General features: G+C 38.9%; 1 protein-coding gene across 13 annotated transcripts in view; it reads left to right on the forward strand.

The window, feature by feature from the left end:
- BTRC (beta-transducin repeat containing E3 ubiquitin protein ligase) overlaps positions 1 to 22,122 on the forward strand; it is a 121,281-nt gene that overhangs the window by 54,114 nt on the left and 45,045 nt on the right. For all 13 annotated transcript variants that reach the window (XR_015290321.1, XR_015290322.1, XM_086901440.1 and 10 more), the window contains one exon: positions 7,255 to 7,344. Coding sequence is in view for 11 of the 13 variants with exons in the window: in XM_086901440.1 (XP_086757566.1) it covers positions 7,255 to 7,344 (90 nt within the window). In the remaining 2 variants the exon portion in view is untranslated. The remainder of the gene's footprint in view (positions 1 to 7,254; positions 7,345 to 22,122) is intronic.

Raw genomic sequence — 22,122 nt, forward strand, 5'->3', positions numbered from 1 at the left:
AGTGCTGAACAGGGCTCCAAGCTCTTTGAAAGCAGCATGTTGCCAGCCCCCTAGTTATGTTTCTTTAAGTGTTTATGTTTTTCTGTATTCTTTCTCTTGTGTGGCTGGAACCCTGGGGATCCAAAGCCATGAGAGAGGCCAAGAAGCTAACAAAAGTGGCTGTCCCCTTGTTAGCTTGTTCCTTTCTTCTTTAAAAAACAAGATGAAAACCATCTGGCTCAGGGCATTACATTTTCCTCCCCCATGCACCTCTATAGATGAAGAGTTTCACCTGCAGTGAGGGTTTACATTGATTAGGGAGGGAGCAGTAATTCAAGCCTCCATCCACTTCAGTGGTACTTTGCAGTCTTTAAAGGTGCTGACCCATTGAGTTAAACTGTCAAGGGAGGATAAAAAAGGATCTTCATCCCGGGAGGTAACAGCTGCCAGGTTTTCAACACCTTGCACGCTGCTGGAAAAATGTCACGAATTGTCAATGGAAAGAAAAATCACTTGGCTGCCATCTTCCCATAATGATATGCCTTATAAAATGAAAGATTTAAGGGTTTAAAAATCAGCAAGTAGCTGTTAGGGGGAAAGAAAAAAAATCCTGGGGGATTTTGAACAATGGGCCCAACAAGATGTATCTCAAAAGACTTTGGGTAATGCATCCGAGTTAGAATAACCGGGTCTGATTGGGATGACCATGGTTATGTCTGCACAGTGGGACAAGAGGGAAGTGAAAGCAGCAGCAGAGAAGTCTAACATTATCATGCCTGTATTAAAAAAAAAAAAGTAGGAAAAGTAGTCTGATTCATAAGCCAGTGAACTGCGAGAAGACATACTGTATTTCTGCTCTTCTGAGGACAATTTGTTTTCATGCAGCTACCAGATGGCTAAATACCACGACATTTTCTTTTTTTTTGTTTCCTTCTTTTCTTTAACAAGAGATCTAGTTTGCCTTGCTCTTTGTTTTTTGTTTGTTTTAATGCTTTTACTTAGCTGAACAACCCCATGGTGTTGGGCATTGTGGCATATTCCTTTTTGTGTTTCTCCCCCTTGTGCATTGATGGATGAGTTAAAAAAAATCTTCAGCTTTAGTGTAATTTCAGGTAACAAGCATATTGGACTAAAGCTTTTTGTTTGCATTGTCTTGAGTTTTTTTTGTTTAGGGGCCTTTTTTTTCATGTTTGTTTTAGGTAAGTCATTTTAATTGTACTGGGTAATTAGAAGGTACACACAGCCAAGGGAGCTTTGTTATGGTAATTGCACAAGAAAACCCACTCCCCAACTACCATTGCTGTGTGTTAAGACACGTCTTCCCTCTAGTGGCAATATTAAGGACTCTGGCTTTCACAGTCAGCAAGGTGTAATTGCAATATGACAAACTGTGCTTTAGGGAAAATCCAGTAAATGATCGAGTTTTTTTGTTTGGCTAGTCTTTATTTTGTCTTATGACTTTCTGTGGAGACTATCCTTCCCAAGGCTGGGCTGGGGATAACAAAAATTTCATCTTAAGAAAGTAGTCAAGGTGGATCCTGGGTAATGTCTTACAGCTCGACTTAATTCTAGTCTTCTTTTTAATTACCTGTTTATAAAAACGTTTTTAAATTTGTTAAGATTACTTAATTCTTTCAGAAGAAGCACCTCATTTGAAATAAATAAATAAATTGCATTTATTTTAAATAGTCCATGTGAAAGACCTTTAAAGGGTAATTAATGCAAGTCTCCTAAGACTCTAAATAAGATGAAAGCGATCTTTCCAAATCTGCTGGAGTGATTTGTTTATATAACTTCCCACTTCTGCTGAATTCTTCTGAGTCTAATAACTTTTTTTCTAACCGTTTGGCAATTTGTGCTTAGCTACAAAAGCCCTTGTTCAAAAAGAGCAGTTTAATAATCTTTTCCCTGAAAATTACTTGAAGGGAGGGTATGGGTTTTGTCTTTTTGCTGTGTTTTTATTAGTGTTATCTTTCTCTGATAAATCATGTAATTACTAACTATTGGGGGGGGAAATGTTATTGAACTCCTGGGTTGCAGCTTCTATTAAAAAGTGGAGCTTTGTTAAGGGACTGGGGATTCTTGGAATGAATGGCCAAAGAAATGGATTTCAGTTGGTAGAAAAGCTGCACACACATGGAGTTCTGCCTGGGGTTGGAAGCTTCAGGCTGCTGCTCACTGTTCATCCAGAGCTGCACACAAGAGTAGAAATGTTCATGTGTTTGTGTCAAAGAGCAGGACCACACTTTCTTTAAAAAGAAAAATGTAACCAAAGACACTTACGGAATGAGATCAGATACAGCTCTATCTTTAGTGAACCATAGTCTAGTGCCTCTGTGGCATTTTAAGCCTTTGGCTGAGAGTGAATACAGCTTTGTGGTTCCCCTGCTTCTGACATGATTTGGTGTTCCCATATATTTGTAGGTTTCTTTTTTTTTTTCCATTTGAGCTTGTTTGGCTATAGGGCTGCTTAACACTCTTCTCAAACGGCTTTTGCAAGGTTAAAGGAATGCAGCTTGGTAACAAGTTTGTGTCATTTTAAATATATACCTCCCAGTAAATAAGGAAGAGTCTTGCAATCAATCCCTTTTAGTGTGTTATATGTTTCACCTGACAACTAAACCCTCTATTGATTAACCATTACTTTGTTAGATAATCTTGTGTCATTGAAGCCACTGTAAAAATTAAACTCTTTAAAATGTTTTACCCTAGCAGCAGTGCGAAAATTGAAAACTTGTTCAGAATTACAGCCAGCTTCCACAAAGAGGGTAGTTTTCAACAAACTGGTTTATGTTTGCATGCTTTATATGCAATATAAAAACATATTAAAGCACTCCAACGCAAAGCTATCTGCCTGTAGCGTTGAACCAGGCTACCATTTCAGAATACTTTTCCTTGATGAAGAAACCTCTTATTTTGATGAAAGGTGAGGAGAAACTTGAACAGTTTTGGTGCATTAGATGAGATATGTAAAAGGGTCAAGCTTTAAAGGCGAATTTGAGAAATTTCCTTTTCTAAGGCTTAGTTTTGGCTTTGATTTTCCTGTTTTTCTTCCAGGTAAGTCAGTGTTCCCATGGGCATTGGAACAAATGAACAAGTGAAAGGAGGTACTCTTACGTTGCAGTGTAGCATTAGACACCATCAAATGTTTCACTTAACGTGAAGGGCTCTGCATTATTACTTGATGAAATGACATTCATTCTGCTTTCAGAATTCACTAGTCTATTCACTGGACCTATTCACAATAGCTATTAGTGTACAAAGAGTATCAGATGAAACCAAATCACCATGTCCAGCAGCCATTTTGTGTCTCTCAGTAGCCAGTAACTGCTGCCTGCAAAAAAGCACTTGGAGACTACCATATAGTACTGCCTTGACAATATATTCTCCAAGCTTCTTAAAACCTGGCCTCATGAGCCAGATGCAGCTTCTTTTTAACACTGGCAGTACATTTCCATTGAGACCTATCAAGCAGAGTGACATTACTTCTTTTTCCTCTGGACTTTAAGGGAGAACTAGGTTTTCTGTGTTTTGCTTTCAACCTTTTAAAAGATATTGTAGAACATGCATGTGAATCTTCTTCGCCCTCTTTATTCATCCCACAAGGCTAATGACACATTCTTCTGTGAGAATGTGAAAATAAGAACTTTGTAACTTTGCAAAGACAGTAATGTATGTCAAATGGAAGAGTACTTTATGTTTTATTCTCAAATATGCATCCTGATGTGTTGAATCCATGATATGTACTCTTTTTTATTTTCTCTTTTTCCCTTTTACTTCTGCTGAGAAACAAAGAGCTGCTGAAGGACTAAATGGTTGTCTGGTAATTTGGCACATACATGAATCCTTATGTAATAAAATTACTGTGTAAACATTGGCTCTTACAGTAAAATCATGTTCTTCTCTCCTTCTGTGGTTTAAAAGGTTGGGCAGGAGGAGTTCCTTGGCTTGTTCTCAAAGGGCAGAGAGGTATATTGATAGCATGAGAATGCCCAGGTCAGTCAGACCTAGTCAGCTCATCCCCTGCCAACTCCAGCACTCAGTGGAAGGTGCTGTTAAATGACAGCAAACAAGTCTGGCCTCTTTTGGTACTCCACTGGCCTCCTGTTCCTGCAGCAGCTACTGCTGTTGCACTAGGCATGTCTGGAGGATATCTGTGCTGAGTATCTATGGAGCTGCTGTCCATGAATTTGTTTCGTTCATTTTTCTACTTCTGATGAAGTTTCTCTGCATGATGTCCTGGGGCAGGAAGCACTAGAAGTTCAGTGCCAGCTATCTGAAGAAGTATTTCACTTTATCTTCTTTAAATTTATGCTATACTAGTTCTGTCAAATGTCAGTAGTCCTGCTATTGTGGGATTTGATTAACAAGTTATGCTGGAAGTTCAGTCAGTGCTGTTCTCACTGAGAACAGCAATGTGTGGGTGAAAGTAATCAAAATTAAGCAATACACTGGAATAATTATTTGTATTTGTGTTCTGACATGCATGTAACTTTTGAATAGTGCATGGTGAGCTTCTTTCATTCTCAGAAAATGCTGACATCTTTAGGTTTAGCATTTAGTATTTCACATTTTGTATTTGGATTGTCTACTTTTTCCCATTTGTAAATGTGGAGAAAGCCTGTTGTAAGCCGAGCTTTTAAAAAGCTGGCATGCAACCAAGGTTTGTGCATACCTGTCTTGGGAGGAAAAAGACTGACAAGATTTGAGTTCATGGTTCGGTTCACAGAGCCACAGACTTCCTTGTTGCTTTCAGTAAATGTTTTTGTGGCTGAGCTTTTGATCTGCAAAGTGGAGTTAGTAGTAGCTTTTCTCACGTCAGGGCTCCTCATAAAACTTACATATGTATGTACAGTATGTAGCAGACAAGTTGTACAGAAATACTTCATATAGAATTCTAAGAATTAAATTGCAAGTGAAAAAAATACAGATTTACAATAAATGGGTTAAATTACACAAATGTAAAAACTGAACAAAGAATCTTACCATCTCTTCGTAGTTTTTCACCTTCATAATCTAGTTGAGTTTAATACCATGCCTGTGAAATGAAGTTTGCATGGTATTGTCTGAATGTCAGTGCAAAGCAGATGGTATCAACTTTTTGTCTTATCGGTTAGGATGCTATATCTAAGCCCAAATTTATAGCAGTTTATACCATTCTGATCTTTCTTCTGAGGAGAAAGTTGTATGCATACCAGTGTGATGGTGGCAAATATTTGCAAGAGGCAGTCAGACTTCTGATTGCTTGTGGCCTAATCCAGTTTGAATCTGAGCCTCTCCTGCTGAAAGATGCACTTTGCTCATCTGCGCAGCACCTTGAAAGAATTCATGTGTTTGATTTTTTCAGTTTCTCTTTCTGGGTCTAGAGTCAGAAATTGCTTGCTGGCTGCTAGTCAAAGCAGATATCAATGTTGTGACATGTAAGGAGAGCTGCTGGAGCCAGAATATTCTGCATTCCTGTCTGTCACTGGTTGTTTTCTGGTTAGAGACCTCACTGAGAAATGAAATATGAACCGCTAAAGCAATGGAGAAATTAGGGCTTTTGTGCTCTCTTTTGTTTCTGCGTCATGGTGAACTTTAAAGGGACTCTGTAAATAGGTAAGGTGGAAAGGACTGTGATTTCCTTAATTTCTCCAAGGATGGTTGTACTGTGCTGGTCCAGTACAGATTCACCTAAGCCAGTATACTGATTCCCCCGTGCAGTAAGGAATGATTCATGAGGATTGTTAGAACTTAGGTGAATGTTATAAACTGATTGGTAACATGCAGTTCCCTTCAGTTGGTGCTTACCTCATCTGGGGGCTGTTGGGAGCACTGGCTTTGTGGACACATCTCCAATTGCTCAGCATAAACCCCTTTTAATCTCTTTGCATTCTTGCCTCTGACATCCTTTGCCATGTGCTCCTCTGCCAGTTTTTGTGTTGCTGCTGACAATATTTTGCACAGAATCAAGCCTCTGGCAGAGGGGCAAGAGAGGGAAATAGCTTTTTGGTCCTTGACACTGAGGGAATTTGGCTCTGCTGATGGAGCTTTGGGGCAGAGGGAGAAGTTTAGGTGCCCTTATCATACCAGTGTTGTCCACAGGTTTGGTAACCTGTACCAGATTTGGGGTTGAAGTCATTTCAAGTCAAGCAAATGGAAATCATAGCAAGCCCTGAAAAAAACATCTCCAGAGATTGCCAGTGAGTATTACAGGGAGAGAACTGACAGGCAGCTCACTACAAGTGTTTGTGCATCCTCCCATTAAGGCAATCATAAAAATATCATGAATATTAGTATGCTTTGCTTACTGCTCTTGAAAATGTCTTTGTAACAAGTTTGATTTCATTCTCTTTCAGCATATTTTTGGGTTTTCCCCAAGCAATTATTTGAGGTGGCAGCATCTTCTTTGTGGTCTGCTTTCTACTCTTGAAAGAAACCAAGTTGGTGCTTGCTTTTGAGCTGCCACTTTTGCATGGGAGCATTTTTGTGTAAATGGTGGCAGGTGTATTAATCCCATACTGAAGCTCTTAGATGAAAAGGCTTTGGGGGTGAGGAGGAGAGCCTCTATTAAAAGCTCCTGAGTTTTTCAGACATAGTAGTTTAAACAGCCAAGTCAACCAAATTATAATTTTAAGCCCACTTTGTAAGTATTGTTCATACACTTCCCTCGAAAGGCAGAGAGACCGTGAGTGATGTGTTCTGCAAGGACTCTGAAGTCTGCAGCCCTGACTGGGGCTCACTTGTGCAGGGCAGCATTAAAGAAAAAAGACATTCTATTTCAAAAAAATTAAAAAAGCTTTACATGACTGAGAAGATTAAATACAACAATGAAATGTGGTCTGCATTTGCTCCTTTCTGACTATAGCCTTCACTATGTCCCATGTATTTTACATTTTATATTCTGATAAAGTCGGATGTTTATTCACATTTGACATACTTTGTGTTAACTAGTGTGTAGAAATCACCTTGCTTTAGTTGTTTCATTATGCAGCATTTTGTGAAAGAACAAAAACTGAGATGAGAATTTCTTTTCCATTTTCAAAGGAATAGAGAAGAAAAATCTTTTTCTTTGTATTTCCCTACTGTAAAATTGTACATAGCTTCTCAGAGGACATGCATGCCCTGAACATAGACTTTTGCTATAAACTAATTTATTTTGGTTTGAAACATTTACATCTAAGAAAAAGGAAATGTAGTAGAGTAGTAGAGTTAGTGTAGGTTCCTGTGCCAAAAATGTGGTGCCTGAAAGAAAATTGTGTTCTTCTATTCATAACCATTTTAATCTTTCTGCAGACCTACAACAGCTGTGCCAGACTGTGCTTAAACCAGGAAACAGTATGTCTAGGAAGCACTGCTATGAAGACTGAAAATTGTGTGGCCAAAGTAAGTAAGAGAACGGCTTTGGTTTTGAGGGGTTTTTAGCAAATTGTTCATTATTAGTCAACAAAAAGTTCTTGTGGAATATTACAGTTAGGAAAAAAATATTTAAACAAAGAGCAAGTATTTTGAGTAGGCTTTTCTGTCCTTCAGTGTAGAGATTTTAGACTTGCTGTTTTTCTCTGCTGGAAATGATTACTTGAGTCCTGCCTGAGCTATGTAGGATTGAAGGGTTCATTCTGCTATTCAAGTAATAGGCTTTTCCAGTGGGATGACCTATGCCAGCCATGTAATTAGCTGTGGCAGCTTCAAATGATAAATGCCCAGATACATATTAGAAATACTACATGAGAGCTCTTTGTATCATGGTTCCCTTTCTTAGATACCAGAAGGGAGGTGCAAGAAGACTTTTCAATTAAAATACAGCGAACACTGTACGTAAAGGAAAGGGACAAGGGAGATATTAGAGGCAGAATGGTAAGAAAATGAATTTATTAGCCTGTCACGGAAAAGTGATTTTTTGACAATTGAGGTAGATGTGATTGGAAAAGATGAGGTGCCATTAGCCACCCTCTTAGAATTCAGCATAACTAGAGTAAAAAAAATGTACAGCTTGGTCTGTTTGTGAATGGAGAACATTTGAACCATGATGATGCGTGGAAAGGCTGCATGGACGATGCGTTTAGCCTTGTGTAAGCTTTGTATTTCCACTGAAAGGAAGTTTAGAATGGGCATGCAGGAGAGATCAGTGCATACAGCCATCTGTTACTGAAACCAGCTGGCATTTTGTTGCTCTTCTGTCACCACAAACCCAACCACTCAAAAGCCTGTTTTCTCTTTCAGTTATTATTCTTTGATCTTCTTGAAGTCCATTTCTTTCATTCTTTGATTGGTTGTTAAAGGTGCCTTGTCCCTTCAGGGGCCACTTTTGTATTGACCTTTAAGATAATTTCCCAGCTAAATCTTTGCTGGGGTTTTGCTGGTGGAATTTGGATGTCCCATTACTTTGGACTCTTGTCAGGGAATTGGCTACCATAGAAGTTTGTAATGGTGTTTGCAGGTGGCTTAGCATTCATAAACTGTGCTTGACATGCCAGTTACCTCCCACTGGAGAAGCACTTTTGAGAGAAGTTACCAGTTCTGGTGCAAGGTCCTGATACAAAGTCTAATACCAGCACTTCCATTCTTAACATGACTGGTCTTGCACACTGCTTCCTACGGTGCTTTCTGATACAGACTAGGTGAAACTTTTAATCAGGACAACTCTGGCTGAGTTGTCTCATTATAGAGCATTGTTCCAATGCCATAGAGCAGCTCACAGCAAGCTCATAGGAGCAAACCCATTCAACCCCATCTGTTCTACAGTGTCCTGTTTGACTTGATTGCCTCACTAAGGGGCAAGGGTGTGCAACAAGTACAGCAAATTTAAGTGGTGCCTCTTTTGAATAAAATCACATCCTTTAACAACTTTGTGTCCTAATTAATAAGCTCTCCAAAAGTTAAGTTTTCAGCAGGTTTGTGGTGAGAGCTGTGGATAGGGCTCAAGGCAGGAACAGCAAGACTTGTTTCATGCTATTGAGGATGAATTTGAGACACCATCCTGGAGATAAAAAAGTGTATGTTTTTGAAGTATCGTGTCTCTATATGCTGTAGGGAAATACATGTATATATATACTCTTGGACAGTCTGCCGTCATATGTATGTATGGCAAACCATATATAAACACACACACATATATATGCATGCATACATCCACGTACATGTGTCTATATATACATATATGTATGTGTGTGTGTATATATGTATATGAAATATACATGTATCTTACTCTAAAAAAACATAAGGACTTTACTGGGGATATAATTCCTCTAATACTGTCTTGCCTGGCTGTTGTACTCCTTTCCTTTGCCTTCCTATCTACAAACCACATGAAGTTGGTTCTAAGAAAGCTTGTCTTACAAATTCCAGAAGTGTCAAAGCATTTATAAATCCAGCTATCTAAATGCAGATGGTTTCATGATGGCATAGGCAAATGGCACAACTGTTAAATGTTCCCTACATAAAGGGCTTAAATGGGATTTAGGGAGTCTAGAGGCCTTCTTCTACCACATGTACACAGCAAGATTTATCCTCTATGACTGATGTATTTTATAGCCTTGGACTTTAAAATGTTTTGTCAGGAAGGTGAATAGTGGAAGGTGATACAGTTTTCATTATCTCCAGGACTTTTCCAAACATATTCCAGGGGGTTCCATTTTTTTTTTTTTCCAACTTGCAGTGAAACAGAAAGGGTTACTTTGAAATCATGATGTACTTTTTCTGGTTCTGCAGTGCAATATCAGCCCTGATTGGGAGACACCATCTGCATTATCACTTGTTTGTCAGATGTGTCAGTCAGTCTGCAAGAGACAATGGTTTTACTGAAAACTAAATTTCTGATTCTGCACCTAGTTGCAGAAAAGATAATTGTGCTCTGTTAAGAGTGTATTAATGGCATTTACTGACTGTGTGCTTGACATTTCTAAAAGTTTGTTCAAAGAATGAAATGCAGTTACCTGTGAGACCACACATGCCGATATTGAGGTATCTCTTCTCCCAGGCTGAAGCACTGTTCATTTGTTAAACTCTCTTGTGAAGGAGTGCTTCTATACAGGACATCCAGTGTAAACTACCAACCTAACAACTAGCATTCATCCTAAAATAGAGGGGGGAAAAAACAGATACACATATTCAGGTATGGACAGCAGCAAAGGGCACAGTATTTTGATCACTCAAGAAATTTTTTATGTGTTAGGAAACCTCATCTGTCTGGTTTTGTGTACAGTGTCATGCTGCCTCTGCAGCCAGGAGCTCAGTGCCTTTTGCAAACCTATAGCTTAACTATTTTTATTCAGACATTTTAAAATAAAGCTAGAATGTCATATTCTGATGAATCTGTCTTGTTCTTAGCCCTTCTTTTCTGGTATTTTTCCTCTGAAACTCCATTGATAGTTGTCCATTGATTGGACAAGTTTGGGTAAAAGCAAATAAGGAGCATTAGAAATTGTTTCAAGTATGAGCATGTTTCAACTGAAGAGCTGGGATCCTAAATTAAAAATTATATATTGTGATGTGTGGATTTCATATGTGTGATCTGTAACATCATTTCTCTCCCATGTGCCAGAGTTTTTCTGTTATTTTTTTGCATCCTTTTTCCCATTGCCTTTGAGTGATTAACAAGTCTGATGTATATTCAAGCTAACGTCTTTTAAAAGGAAATGCAATCTCTGATTGTGTTTTTACATGTGTATGTACACACACAGGCATAGATATAGAAAATATCCCTTTTTTTTTGTTTCTTTAGAAACCAAAAAATCTCTGCAAGAGGGTTTCTTTTAATGATACAACTGGTGTGCAACCACAAGTGGACAGCTTCCTCAGGAATTTGTGCTAGGTGCTTAAATAAGGTAGAGATGTAGCATGAACCTGGGCTCCAAGGACAGGGTGTTTGATTTTAATGAGGCTTATTGAAATCTGGCCAAATGAGCATCTGTTCCTATTGTTTGTTCCATATTTTGTAAGCCAGTATCTTCAGGCAGATAATGGTGTTGGTGTGTGCTTCATCCTCAATTAGAGAGGGACATAGTTAAAAGTCCCCTGGCATCTGGTATGTCACTAGGATTCTTTTGATGCTCCTGGGTGAGCAAACAAGTTTCTATTCTGTTTTGTACCCAGGAAATCTTTCTGTGGTGACCTTCACACTTTCTATTTGATGTGTCGTGAGGGATGCTTTGGTGTGTCTTCAGTCCCCTTGGCTGAGTCTTTGCTTGGATGGATTAAATACAGTCCTGTTTTCAAACAGAGGTCTTACCTTTTCACCCTTTTGTTATGTGGGCTGTGTTAGGTCTGAGATTTGCTGTTTGTTTCACGTCTGTTAGATTTTGCATTTCCCTGGATCCTGGAAATACCCTTTAGATTCCAAGTGCTCTTTCTTTTCCCAACCGGAGATGGGTATATAACTGATCTCAGAGTCCTACAGTCAATACCAGTTTCTTCCATTCATTAGATAGGTCTTACTGTTTATTTGCTCTTGCAGTTGGTTCAAGTTCATCTGTATCTCCTGTACAAAGGAGTGTTCTCAGTTTCATTTTGCATATTGAATTCTTTCCTACTTGTGCCAGAGACAGGCACCCTATGGCATCCCTGTGACAGCACTGATGAGACACCTTCAAAATGGCATCCAGCATCCCCAGGCTTTTACTTAGTTCTGAACTCAGCAGCAGCAGCTGGGAGAGGTTCTCTACCTTGAACTAAGTAAAATTGGAAGAAAAATATAGTCATGCACACCACCCTTGAAAAATCAGACTTCTGTTTCAGGCCACTGCTTTCTACTCACATGTGATAACCGCTCTTGCTTTTTAAGTTCCTGGCAAACTAAGGGACTTCTCAGGGTCTTTTAGGCATTTTCTATCATTTAGGGAATCTTTACTGTTCATTATACTTCTAAAGGTGGGATGGAGCTCTCTTGTGCTCAGATCTGGAAACACAGAACAGGCCTTGGCACTCCCAGTGTGCTCTGTGAAGTTTCCTTTCAAAGATGGATCTTATTATTTAGCTATAGCTACGCATTTTACACTCAAGGGTGATTCAGCTAAAGCAAGGAGTGGTGGAAGTAGCTGGTAATTGAAATCTTCTTTCCTTTGTCAGTTCTTTCTGCATGACTACTTTCGAATTTTTAAAACAAACATAGTCTGCACAATAATAACACTATGTCTGGAATTTTTATATGAATTTAAAGGAGACACCACGAGCACTCTTTAATAAAGAAGCATTTAGGTTCCAAGCTGGATGTTCCAGTTGGCAGTAGGACAAATTGATCTGAAGAGTGTCCCTCTTGTACTCTCAAGTCCCTTTATGTCACAGATTGATAGCTCTTTTTTTTCCAGAGAGTGTGTCTGCATTTACTTTGCATGAATAGCACAACCAGCTTAGAGTTCTGCTGTGATATATACCACTGAGTCAGTATATAGTCAGATAATGCATAGTTTTCTAGTGCTTTTGAAGCCTTTCCAGTCACTGACATTGAAATTAGAACAATTTAATAATGAACAAACATTATTTGACTAGCAACATTGTTTCCTGATATTTGTTCTACCGTTTTAATAAGAAAGTATGTTAGCTTAATTTTTAGTATTAAGCTTCTGTGTAATGATGCAGAGGGACTTTTAGTGGACATGCTTTCAGCCCCAAATCCCTCAGTAAAATATCCTCTATTATGACTTGGCAATACCTTTCTCTGCGAGGATCAGCAGTTTTTGAGGTTGTTGCAAACTGGATAAACACTGCCTCAGCCACTGGCTGATAGAGATGTGAGCATGTCATTTTACCCTTCTGTTGGAGGCATTCTCTCTGTAATAAGAGGGTTGTATGAATGGCAGGCATTGCAGGGACATTGCTGGGGGTACTTAACATGAAAAAGGTGTCTTGAAAGTGAATTCTCAGACAACAAAAGTAGAAAATGGCATCAGAAGTTTATCCAAAAGCTTTGACCTAATAATGATCGTCCTTTCACAAATATGACTACTTCTATCTTCATTGCTAGTTTGTCTGTCTTTTTTTAGGTCAAGACAATCTTTATGCTTTAGCTTCATCTTGGTCTAATAATCTTTTTGCAAATGACAGAGACAGAAATGTGATATTCTTGCTCCCCCACTCCACCCCACCATACACATTCTCCAGATTTTGATAGACTTGTTTTATTTATTTCCAAAATTATATCCGCAGGAAACAAGCTGTTTAAATTCAGATTATGCTGAAGCAAAATGGTCCTGGTATGAGAAGCAACGTGCTGTTTTATGAGCGCAGAGTCCCTTTTCTCATAACTGATTGATAGTAAATATTTTCCTGAAGAATTATTGCCAACCATGAACAGTGCAACTGTTTCACTTTTTTTTTTCTGTGCTACTTGCTGTACCAGCCATTGTCTGTAATTAAGATCTACAATTCACAATGCAGACGTTTGCACTTCCTCTGGGTCTGAGCTATTTATAAGGCATTTCAGCTGTTCAGAGTTTCTTTTGAGTGTTAAACTATGTGTAAACAGGCTTCTTTAGTCTTCAGTTACGAAAACATTGTGGAGTGGTTGTCATTTCTGCTACTCTTACCACCCAAAATGACTTTGCATGTCAATGAAACAAAAAATTAAAAAATAATTGCACTTAGGGTATTTTGAATGCAACAGAGACTTTGAAGAAATAGCAATATAAAAGCTAACTCCTACATTGCTTTGTAGCTGAGGGTCTCTTAAGTGTATTATGGAGATCAGCTCTCTAAACTCTGCAGTAAGGATGGTCAGGCAGGGGATAGACAAATCTTTATATGAAGAATCATTTTCAAAGTTTGGTCAACTTGATGGAGATGTTTCTACTTTTTGGACCCCATGGTCTGGAGTCTTGATAAAGCAAATTGCATTACATTTCAGATTGAGTTCAGTAAATACTGGCAGGTCCCCCCTCAGATGTTAGAAATTCCATCTCATGTTTGAGTGGTTTCAAGGAAGAGTTCTCTTGTGGTGATGACAGTCAAGCTGGAACAAGTTGCTTGTGGAGGATCTGCAGCCTCCATCCTTGGAGGTTTTCAAGACCATGTTAAATGAAGCCATGAGCTACCTGATCTGACCATTCTTCATAATGAATGCACCCTGCTTTGAGCAGGAGGCTGAGCTGGAGAACTCCAGGGGTGTTTTCTAACTGGAATCATCCTGGAATCCTCTCAGTGAACAGACAATGAAGATGTAATAGAAGTCTTTTTTTTTTTAAATTTAGAACTTGACCTGACATCCTTAGTCAAAATTCACCTGCAACTTTATTATGTGTAGTATGTGCTGTAGTTCCTTGCTGTGTGTTTGCTGACAGATACGCTGCATAAAGAATTACAGCCTTGAGGTCTTCATTCGAGATCCATCACATTATATTTGTAAGGAGTGTTTATCTCCTTAATAAATGTTAAAACCAAACTGGACTTGCATTTACAAAGTACTTTAGAATCCTTTGTGCTGGAAATGTGAAACAGTTTGGAATACAAGTCATCGGTGGCTTTGACAATAAATGGTGGCAGACATGATGGTATGGAATATATGACATTAGATGTATTTTTAGTATTTTTCAAATACATGAATTGAAAAAGTTGTTTGAAAATATGTCCAATTCTTGTGCTAAAGCTTGTGGTATGAAATGCTGTAATAACAGTTTCCTAGTGTAGCCCACTGCAGGGAAGCCACTGATGTGGCCAAGTATCACATTTCAGAAAGCATAGTGAGTTCTGAGTTCAGCCTAGCAAGAGATCACCCAAAAATGAGTCTGTTTTTGTAGCCTGATGGGGGTTAACATGGGGTGGGCTTCAGCATCTTTGCTGTTGGGAGCGGGCAGGGGAGGGGAGGCAGCGTGAAGCGGGTTCATCGTGAGGCACGCACTGCAGCACTGCCCACTGGTGCATGCCGGATCACCCGCACGCAGAGATCACATGGCTCCTCCAAAAGTCAAACGATCAATTCGCCTCGTTTTGGCTCTGTACTTAATGCACAAACAGTGCGATCTGCAGGGCTGTAATTGCATTGTTAGGGCCAAGGAACAAGCCTGTGCCTTTTCAGCAGACAGCTGGCAGGGAAAGAGGCATGTTGTTAGGAAAGAGAGAGGCAAGGCAAATAAAATTACTGCTAACGCTCAGAGATCGGCAGGAGTCCTACTTGCCTAATCTTACCGGTGGGAGCAAGCGGCTGTTGTAATCCAATTATAGCAGCATAAGCAATTTGTTAGACACTCCGCATAATGTAACAATTTCCCAATAAACTCTGACTTGTAATAACGTCGGCAAGAGCCCACATAAATCTGCCCGAATGGTGGGGGCTGGAGTGTTCGGCTGGGGGCTTGTAATTTGTGCCATCAGCACGTTTTGTGGAGTGTGGTGTGGCGCAGTCTTTCAGTGCAGGAATTTTAAGGGGAAAAGCATGGCACGCCCCTCCAAGAGAACACCATTAGCAAGGGTCAAAAGAGATACCAAACAAAGCTAGGAGGTGGCTTTTCTAGGAGGGAGGAAAAATCAAACCCCAAATGCGAGGCTCTAGCTGATGAAGATTTAAAAATATTAAAAAGCCCTAATGAAAATTGTAGCATTTTTAATTACATCAGGGGGAGGAGGGAGAGGGAGGAGAATACTCTTCCTTATATTTAAGCCATTTAAATATTAAAAAAGAAGCTCAAGTCTTGAAAGGGATGCTCTGTGCTTACAAGACAGAGAAACCACAGATCCTGTCCCAAGTAATTCATAATCTACAAAGGAAAAAATTAAACCTTTTCTACTATCCAGTTACTCTCCCGTTGTCTTTCTTGCGGCTCCTAGCTGGCTTCATGCATGTTGGCACAGCATCTTGATGATGCGTCTGAGAGATAAAACATAGATCTAGAACCACTCACTTTGAGCGTACCCCAGTGAATTTAACTTTTTTGGCACAATGATGAATGTCCCCTCTGGCTCATGCAGATCTACACAAAGAACTAATCTAATTTAGATATTATTTAAAAGTAAAATCAGTCCGCTGTGCTCTACCTGTCACTCTTGGAGTACATTGGCAGTTAGAGCATCGTAGACACCAGTTAAGGGTTTATGTTTAGGAAGATTTAAGGTATCATATTTCTGTTAATCCCATTATTTAGCATTTCCCTTTGCTAAGATGCAGAGAGGCAGTAGGCAAAATAATGTAGGTCCCTTTATACATAGAGACAGTTAGAGGTCCAGAATTTTCAGTGTTTTCTAAACACTGCTGTGGTGTAAAAATGCCTGACTTCATACTGCTAACAATACTTTATTAATTTCTTAGCTCTGGGATCCTGTGAGGCTTTAGTGTGGAGTGACATCTCAGATCCTGTTCCCAAGTTGTAGCAGCGTAATGCCTTTACATAGGGTAAAAAATAGTTCCCAGTCATACAAAACAGTTTCTCTTATTTGGACCTTCTGCTCTCAGACCCTGTGTTTTGATGGTGGGCTTGCTTAGCCAAAAAAAAAGCCCAACAGAAAACCAAACCCGATACTAAATTGCTGACCTTGTACATACAGCTCATGGAATCATGCCTGTACTATGTCTGTCTTTATAGTAGTACTGTATTTTCTGTGATTATGGGGTGTATTTACATATTCACCTGCCATACTCATCCTGAGATGATTTTTATTTAAACTATAGAAGAGTAGCTGAGGCATGCATGCAGGCTGCCATGTGGATAATGCTGCATATTTTGCCCTTCTTTATGTGGAAGTCAAGCTTCCATTGTTCTTAATCTTTGTTGTCTGACAGTGTATCAAAATAACAGGCTGAGACAGCGAGCATTTCCAAAAGTATCCTAATAAATATTTTCTTGCTACATAAGTGCACCTTAAAAATTGTGTGTAAAGAGGACAGGTATTATCTTAGTTTACCGAAGCCAAATCAATAAACTGCAGTGCTTCTAATAAAGCCACTCAGTGTCTGGGTTTAACTAATGGCTGATTTTCACAGCTTTGACAGTGAGCTGTGTGCGTTATTTTCTCCTGATATTGTAAAAATAATGAGAGCAAATTAGAACAATCAGTTTACCCCGATAGCTGCTGATTGGAGGTGATGGGCAATATGGCAGCGGGTAATCCATCTTCGGGCTCCTGTCACATTAACTTCAGCAGTGTGGAAAAGATCAGGCGGAGCGAGTGGGAATCCTGCCCAATCAGAAGGCTGAAATTAATGAGAAGAGCATTGTTCTGTGATCAACCTTTTAATTAGCAAGAGTGGAGATGGAGGGAGTGATGAAGCTGGCAGCACAGCTGCACAATGTTGGGCATGTTTTCGGTGAGGGGGAGGAAAAACATGGGTTTTAAATTACCCCTTCTGTGCTCCCTGTACACCGGCAGTGTGTCTTCATTCTAACCCCCTTAAAAGATCTTAATAAACAGCCACATCCAGGTTAATATTGCAAACGTGGCTGTTACTAATGAGTAGATTCGAAGTAGGTCGTTTTGGGGGTCATTTAGGAAAATGTTGATCACTGTTTACAAAAAAAAGAGAGAGACAGTGTTTGGTGTTAAAGTTTCATTGCATCAAGGAAAGAAGAGGAGGGAGATGGATAAAATTAGAGTAAGGGACTGCTTGTTTTAATACTCCTCTCCTTATTTAGAATATGTTTGAAATAAGATTCCTCAGCATATATTTGAAACGAGACTCCTCAGTTAAAAATACTGTGTGTGCCATGTGGCTTTCAGCAGCAAAAAAAGAGGAGACATCAAATACTGGGTTGCTTTCCTAATGCTCCTTTTTGTTGTTTTTTTTTTTCAATGTGTTTTTTTGCCCCAGTATTTTCTGTTTATTCATTTAACAGCAAGAAATTATAATTAAAAATATTTGACTGCTGTAATTGCTAAGATTGAATTGATTTTTTTTCTTGGTGGTTTGAGAAAATCACAGTTTTCTCAAGCACATTCTAAAAACAGGCACTGGAGTTAATGGCTGTCAGTTCTGAATACCAGTCTTAGGAAAATCTTTATTTTGGAAAGAGAGAAAAAAATGTGGGGGGAAAAAAGCGGTATTATGGAGCAATTTCTGGAAAGGAAAATAAGAAATGTTAGAAAATAATTATGTTTGCAGTGGGAACGCAGCTATTTCTGATAACCACGCTTCCTGTTCTTCCTTCCTTACTCTCTGTATTATTGTTTTCAGGCAATTCTTTTCTTCTTCCATGTAATTCCCAAAGAAGTTGTAGTGGTAGAAGAGTGAGACTGTCACTGGGCACAGCAGCTGTGCTGCTTTCCTTTCATTTTTCCAGACAGCACACAGGCTCTCTTTACTTTTAGTTATTCCACTTTCTGATGCTGAAAAGCAAATAAACTCTTGTCAGTTTGCAAGAGAAGGCAAAAGTCAGCGCTCTGCACCCAGCAAGCCGTACTTGTGTGAGTTGTGAGCTCACACCCACTGGCAACTTCGCGTTGCCTGCTTTAGGTAGGTAGCAGTGTGCTGGGGAGGAAAGCTGCTGTGGGTGAGGTTTGTTCCTTTGGGGTTTAGTTCCAGGCAGATCTCACCATCTTTGCTTACTGTAGTATGTGGAACATTCCTAGTTTTCTAAGAGTAAGCTCTTTCCTTCTCACCCCTCTTTAAAAAATGATGGCTTTTAATGAGTGTGGTGGTGTCCACATAGTTTTTATAGGCTGAAAGACATTGCATCTCCACAAAGATGTTAATCTGGTAAATCAGAGACTTTTTGTATTATCTAACCAGTTGTATTTCTAATATAATAATGAGCAGAGCTTGCAGTTCTGCTTGTAAAGGTTGTCTTAATATTCTTGTTTGTAAGAAGAAGTTCCAATTTTTTATAACTTTGTCACTATTTAACCCTTCAAAGTAACATTTTATTTCAGCCTCCCGCTCCCTGCAGCCTAAGGCAAAAATAAAATCTGTTGTGTGGGACAAATAGTATTCACTTAACAAACAGCTGTTCAATATTTTACTTTATTCTTATTGCTTGTTCTGTGCCCCAGGCTGTATTTATTGCATGCCTTTCAAGTCCTGGTCAGAATATGGAAATACAGACTTCCTCCTGGGGGTTTCCCCTGCACTTTCAGTGCTTCACAAACCTTAATTAATCCTTCCAGTGTTTCTTGGGGTGAGAGTTGGACTCACACCATCGCTTTTTTGCAGAAAAGTTCAGAAGTTATTTTAACAGCTGAAATAAAGGGAGGAAATAGTTTATTTGTAGTAAGCAGGAGGACTATTAGATTAGGAATTATGACCCCAGATTTTGAGGTATCTTTTGTCTTTACCATATTCTGCTTTTCTGTCTCAGTTCTTTCAACTGTAAAAGGATAATGCTGCTTAACATTTCCTCGCTAGATTTTTGGGAATCTTGAAATATGGTATCATTGAAGCATGTTTTGTATTTAAACACTATTTTTATTTTGTTTATTTTGTTTATTCTATTGTTGTGGCATCTTCTCTCTCCCCAGGACCATGTACATTTTTAACGGGCTGTGTTGGACATGAATCTTGGGAAAGATGCACTTAGCAATGGTTCCATTCAAATGGCAGTCAAATATGATCCTTGTGGGAGGCAAGAGGAAAGTTTAAGAGAAACTGAACAGTTCCTAAGCCAAACATCCTTCTTGTTCTGGCATAAAACACCAAAAGCTCTCAAAGCCTTTTGTTCTCCTTTAATAAAACTCAAGACCCAGTAAATTATTCCACAGCTGCTTAAATCAGTTTGTCAGTTTCCACAGAGATTACCCTGTGGGCGGAAACCAAGTGGTAAATTCTTGCCCCAAAAGTAATCATACTGCAGGAGAATAACTGGAAAGATGTGATGTGTTGCAGAATCCACCTTAAGTATGGAGCTTACCACCGTGACTCTGTAATGGGATGTCCCAACATGGGGTATAATATCATAAATACTGTAAATATGCCACTAGTGAATTAATAGGCAGCCTTGAGATTGTTAATGTTTATGTATATGTTAACATGAACATAGAGCAAATATTAATTCTATTTGAACCTAATAAAATAATTTCATTCTAGCTCTTGGCTTTTGCAAGTGTATGTTTTTATCAGTGTTGAATTTCTTGGTCGGGTCTATATTTTAGTTAATCCAATTATCGTTTCTTTCTTTCTTTGCTCTCTGAGGACTAGCAAACTGTCTAGTAGCTGTTGACAGAATATCAGCAACATTTTTTTTTTAAATTCCTCTCTTTTTTTTATTTTCTGTAAAAACTGTTTAACAGAATTACAGTTTTCAGACTCAATTTAGCCTGACTTTTGCATGTTGAAAAGTAATAGCAAGTTTCATATATCAAAAGGTTTTGTATGTTTTTTGTAGCTGTATTATTAGTACTCTTCTTTGTACTCTTTTACATATAGTATTACCCTTCCACAGAAATCCTTCTTTTCTTAATGCAGTAGTATTTACTATATGTGAAACACTTTAAAACCTGTGATTCAAAATTTTCACTTGATTTTAACTGTCCCTTTTCATATAAGCAGTATGAGTCAACATGTGATAAATAGTAATTTTGTGTCTTGGATATGAAGAAAGTGTAAGTACACGAAACTCCTTTTTGTTAATAACTTTAAAACACAAGGATAACATTTTAAGAGAAATAATTTTGTAAGTTTACTTATTAAGGTTTTTTAAACAGTTACTAATAAAGTGTTCTAGAATGTGATTTGTCTTTAAAGAGATTATAAAACCTTAGCTGCACTAATGAAATTAATGCATATTTTAAAGTGCTAGTTCCTGAAATATATCTTGTAGTTCCCATGAAGGTGGGGTCAGAGAAATGTGAATTTATACATTGCATACATAAGTTATCAGAAATGGGAGCAGCACTGTCGAGTCTGCAGTCTCATATCCTACAGTAATGCTTAGTAGAATAAAGCAGTTCTCATAGGACAACCTGATGTCTTGCCCTCAGTTTACTTCCAAATAGTTAATCACCTTTATTTCTGGATACTTACTACCATAGTAACTTCTTTGGATCGAGTACTGACAGGTGGAATCCCTTCTAATATGAAAAACCAGATCAACAAGGTTCAAATCCTGTCCTCAGGTTGAGACACATTTTCTTTCAGAGTTTCCTGATACTGCAGTAAAGAACTTTTCATCTTATATGGGACCTCAAGTGACTCAACATAGTGTGGAGGTCAGAAACTGAACCTGCCTCCATCTCCTTTCTCTCAAAGTAAATGACTGTCAAGTGGCAGAACAGGTTTTAATCCTGGTAGTCGTAAGAGTTGATTTGGAATCGTACTGGGATCCAACTGCCACCTCTCTGAATTTTTGCTCTTCGCAATCCCAGGAGTTTTCAGATAGCCACTGTGATCTATACCCACATAACTGGTCACTTAAAGTCACAAAACATCAACAATATTGAAATCAACCATGTAGCTTTTCTTCTAATTGTGGAAACAATAGACAATTGGCCCTAGAGAAAATGGAGTTCATAGTTATAACATCTTGCTGCCCAGCAGATCTCGGCCTGATCTTCCCAGTAAGTGGCTTGAAGGCAACTCCTCCAGCAAAAGTGCCTCCATATCAGGGACTCTAAGGTCACTTGCATTACTCACATGTGGATCTTCATCAGACATCCAGACATCACATGAATGAAGAATGTAAAAGTTTGTCCCAGATCCTGTAAGAGTTTACCTAGAGATAGTGAAGATATAAAAAGAGATATTCTCTGTTCCCATGTAATACATTTATTATAAATGCATCAGATACCATGAGGGATATCCTGTGAAACCAGTGACAAACACAATGAATATGGCCTCAGGGCAATCTGAAGTTACCTGGGAGTTTCCTGGAGGCAAGATCAATGGATAAAACCTCACCAGAATAAGTAGTGTTCCTGCCTGTCATGTGCAACTCAGCTGTTCAGCACATGGTGGAAAGGTGTAGGTTGTACATTTCATAATCTCAGATAGGCTCAAGCTCACTGGGCACATGCCAGACTGAAAACTGAGAGCTCTTCCAGTTATCCATGAGAGAGGAATGAAGCCCCATCTTTGTGTATTAACAAAGTGGAGTCCACAGTCCCATCAATGTTCTCTACTCATTCAAAATCAGTTTGCTTAGTTAACAGTCAGCAAGTTTGCATCTGCAGCTTTTCGTGTGTTCTCTGAGCTATGGAGTGATGAATGTCTCTTGCAGAACAAGACATTACCGGTCTTGTTACACAGGAAGGGCTGGAAGGGGGATCCAGGGAACTACAGGCACATGAGTCTGACCTTGATGCTAGGGCAGGTCA

This window comes from Cyanistes caeruleus, chromosome 8 (genome assembly GCF_971803275.1).
Source record: "Cyanistes caeruleus chromosome 8, bCyaCae1.hap1.1, whole genome shotgun sequence".
NCBI classification, from domain to species: Eukaryota; Metazoa; Chordata; class Aves; order Passeriformes; family Paridae; genus Cyanistes; species Cyanistes caeruleus.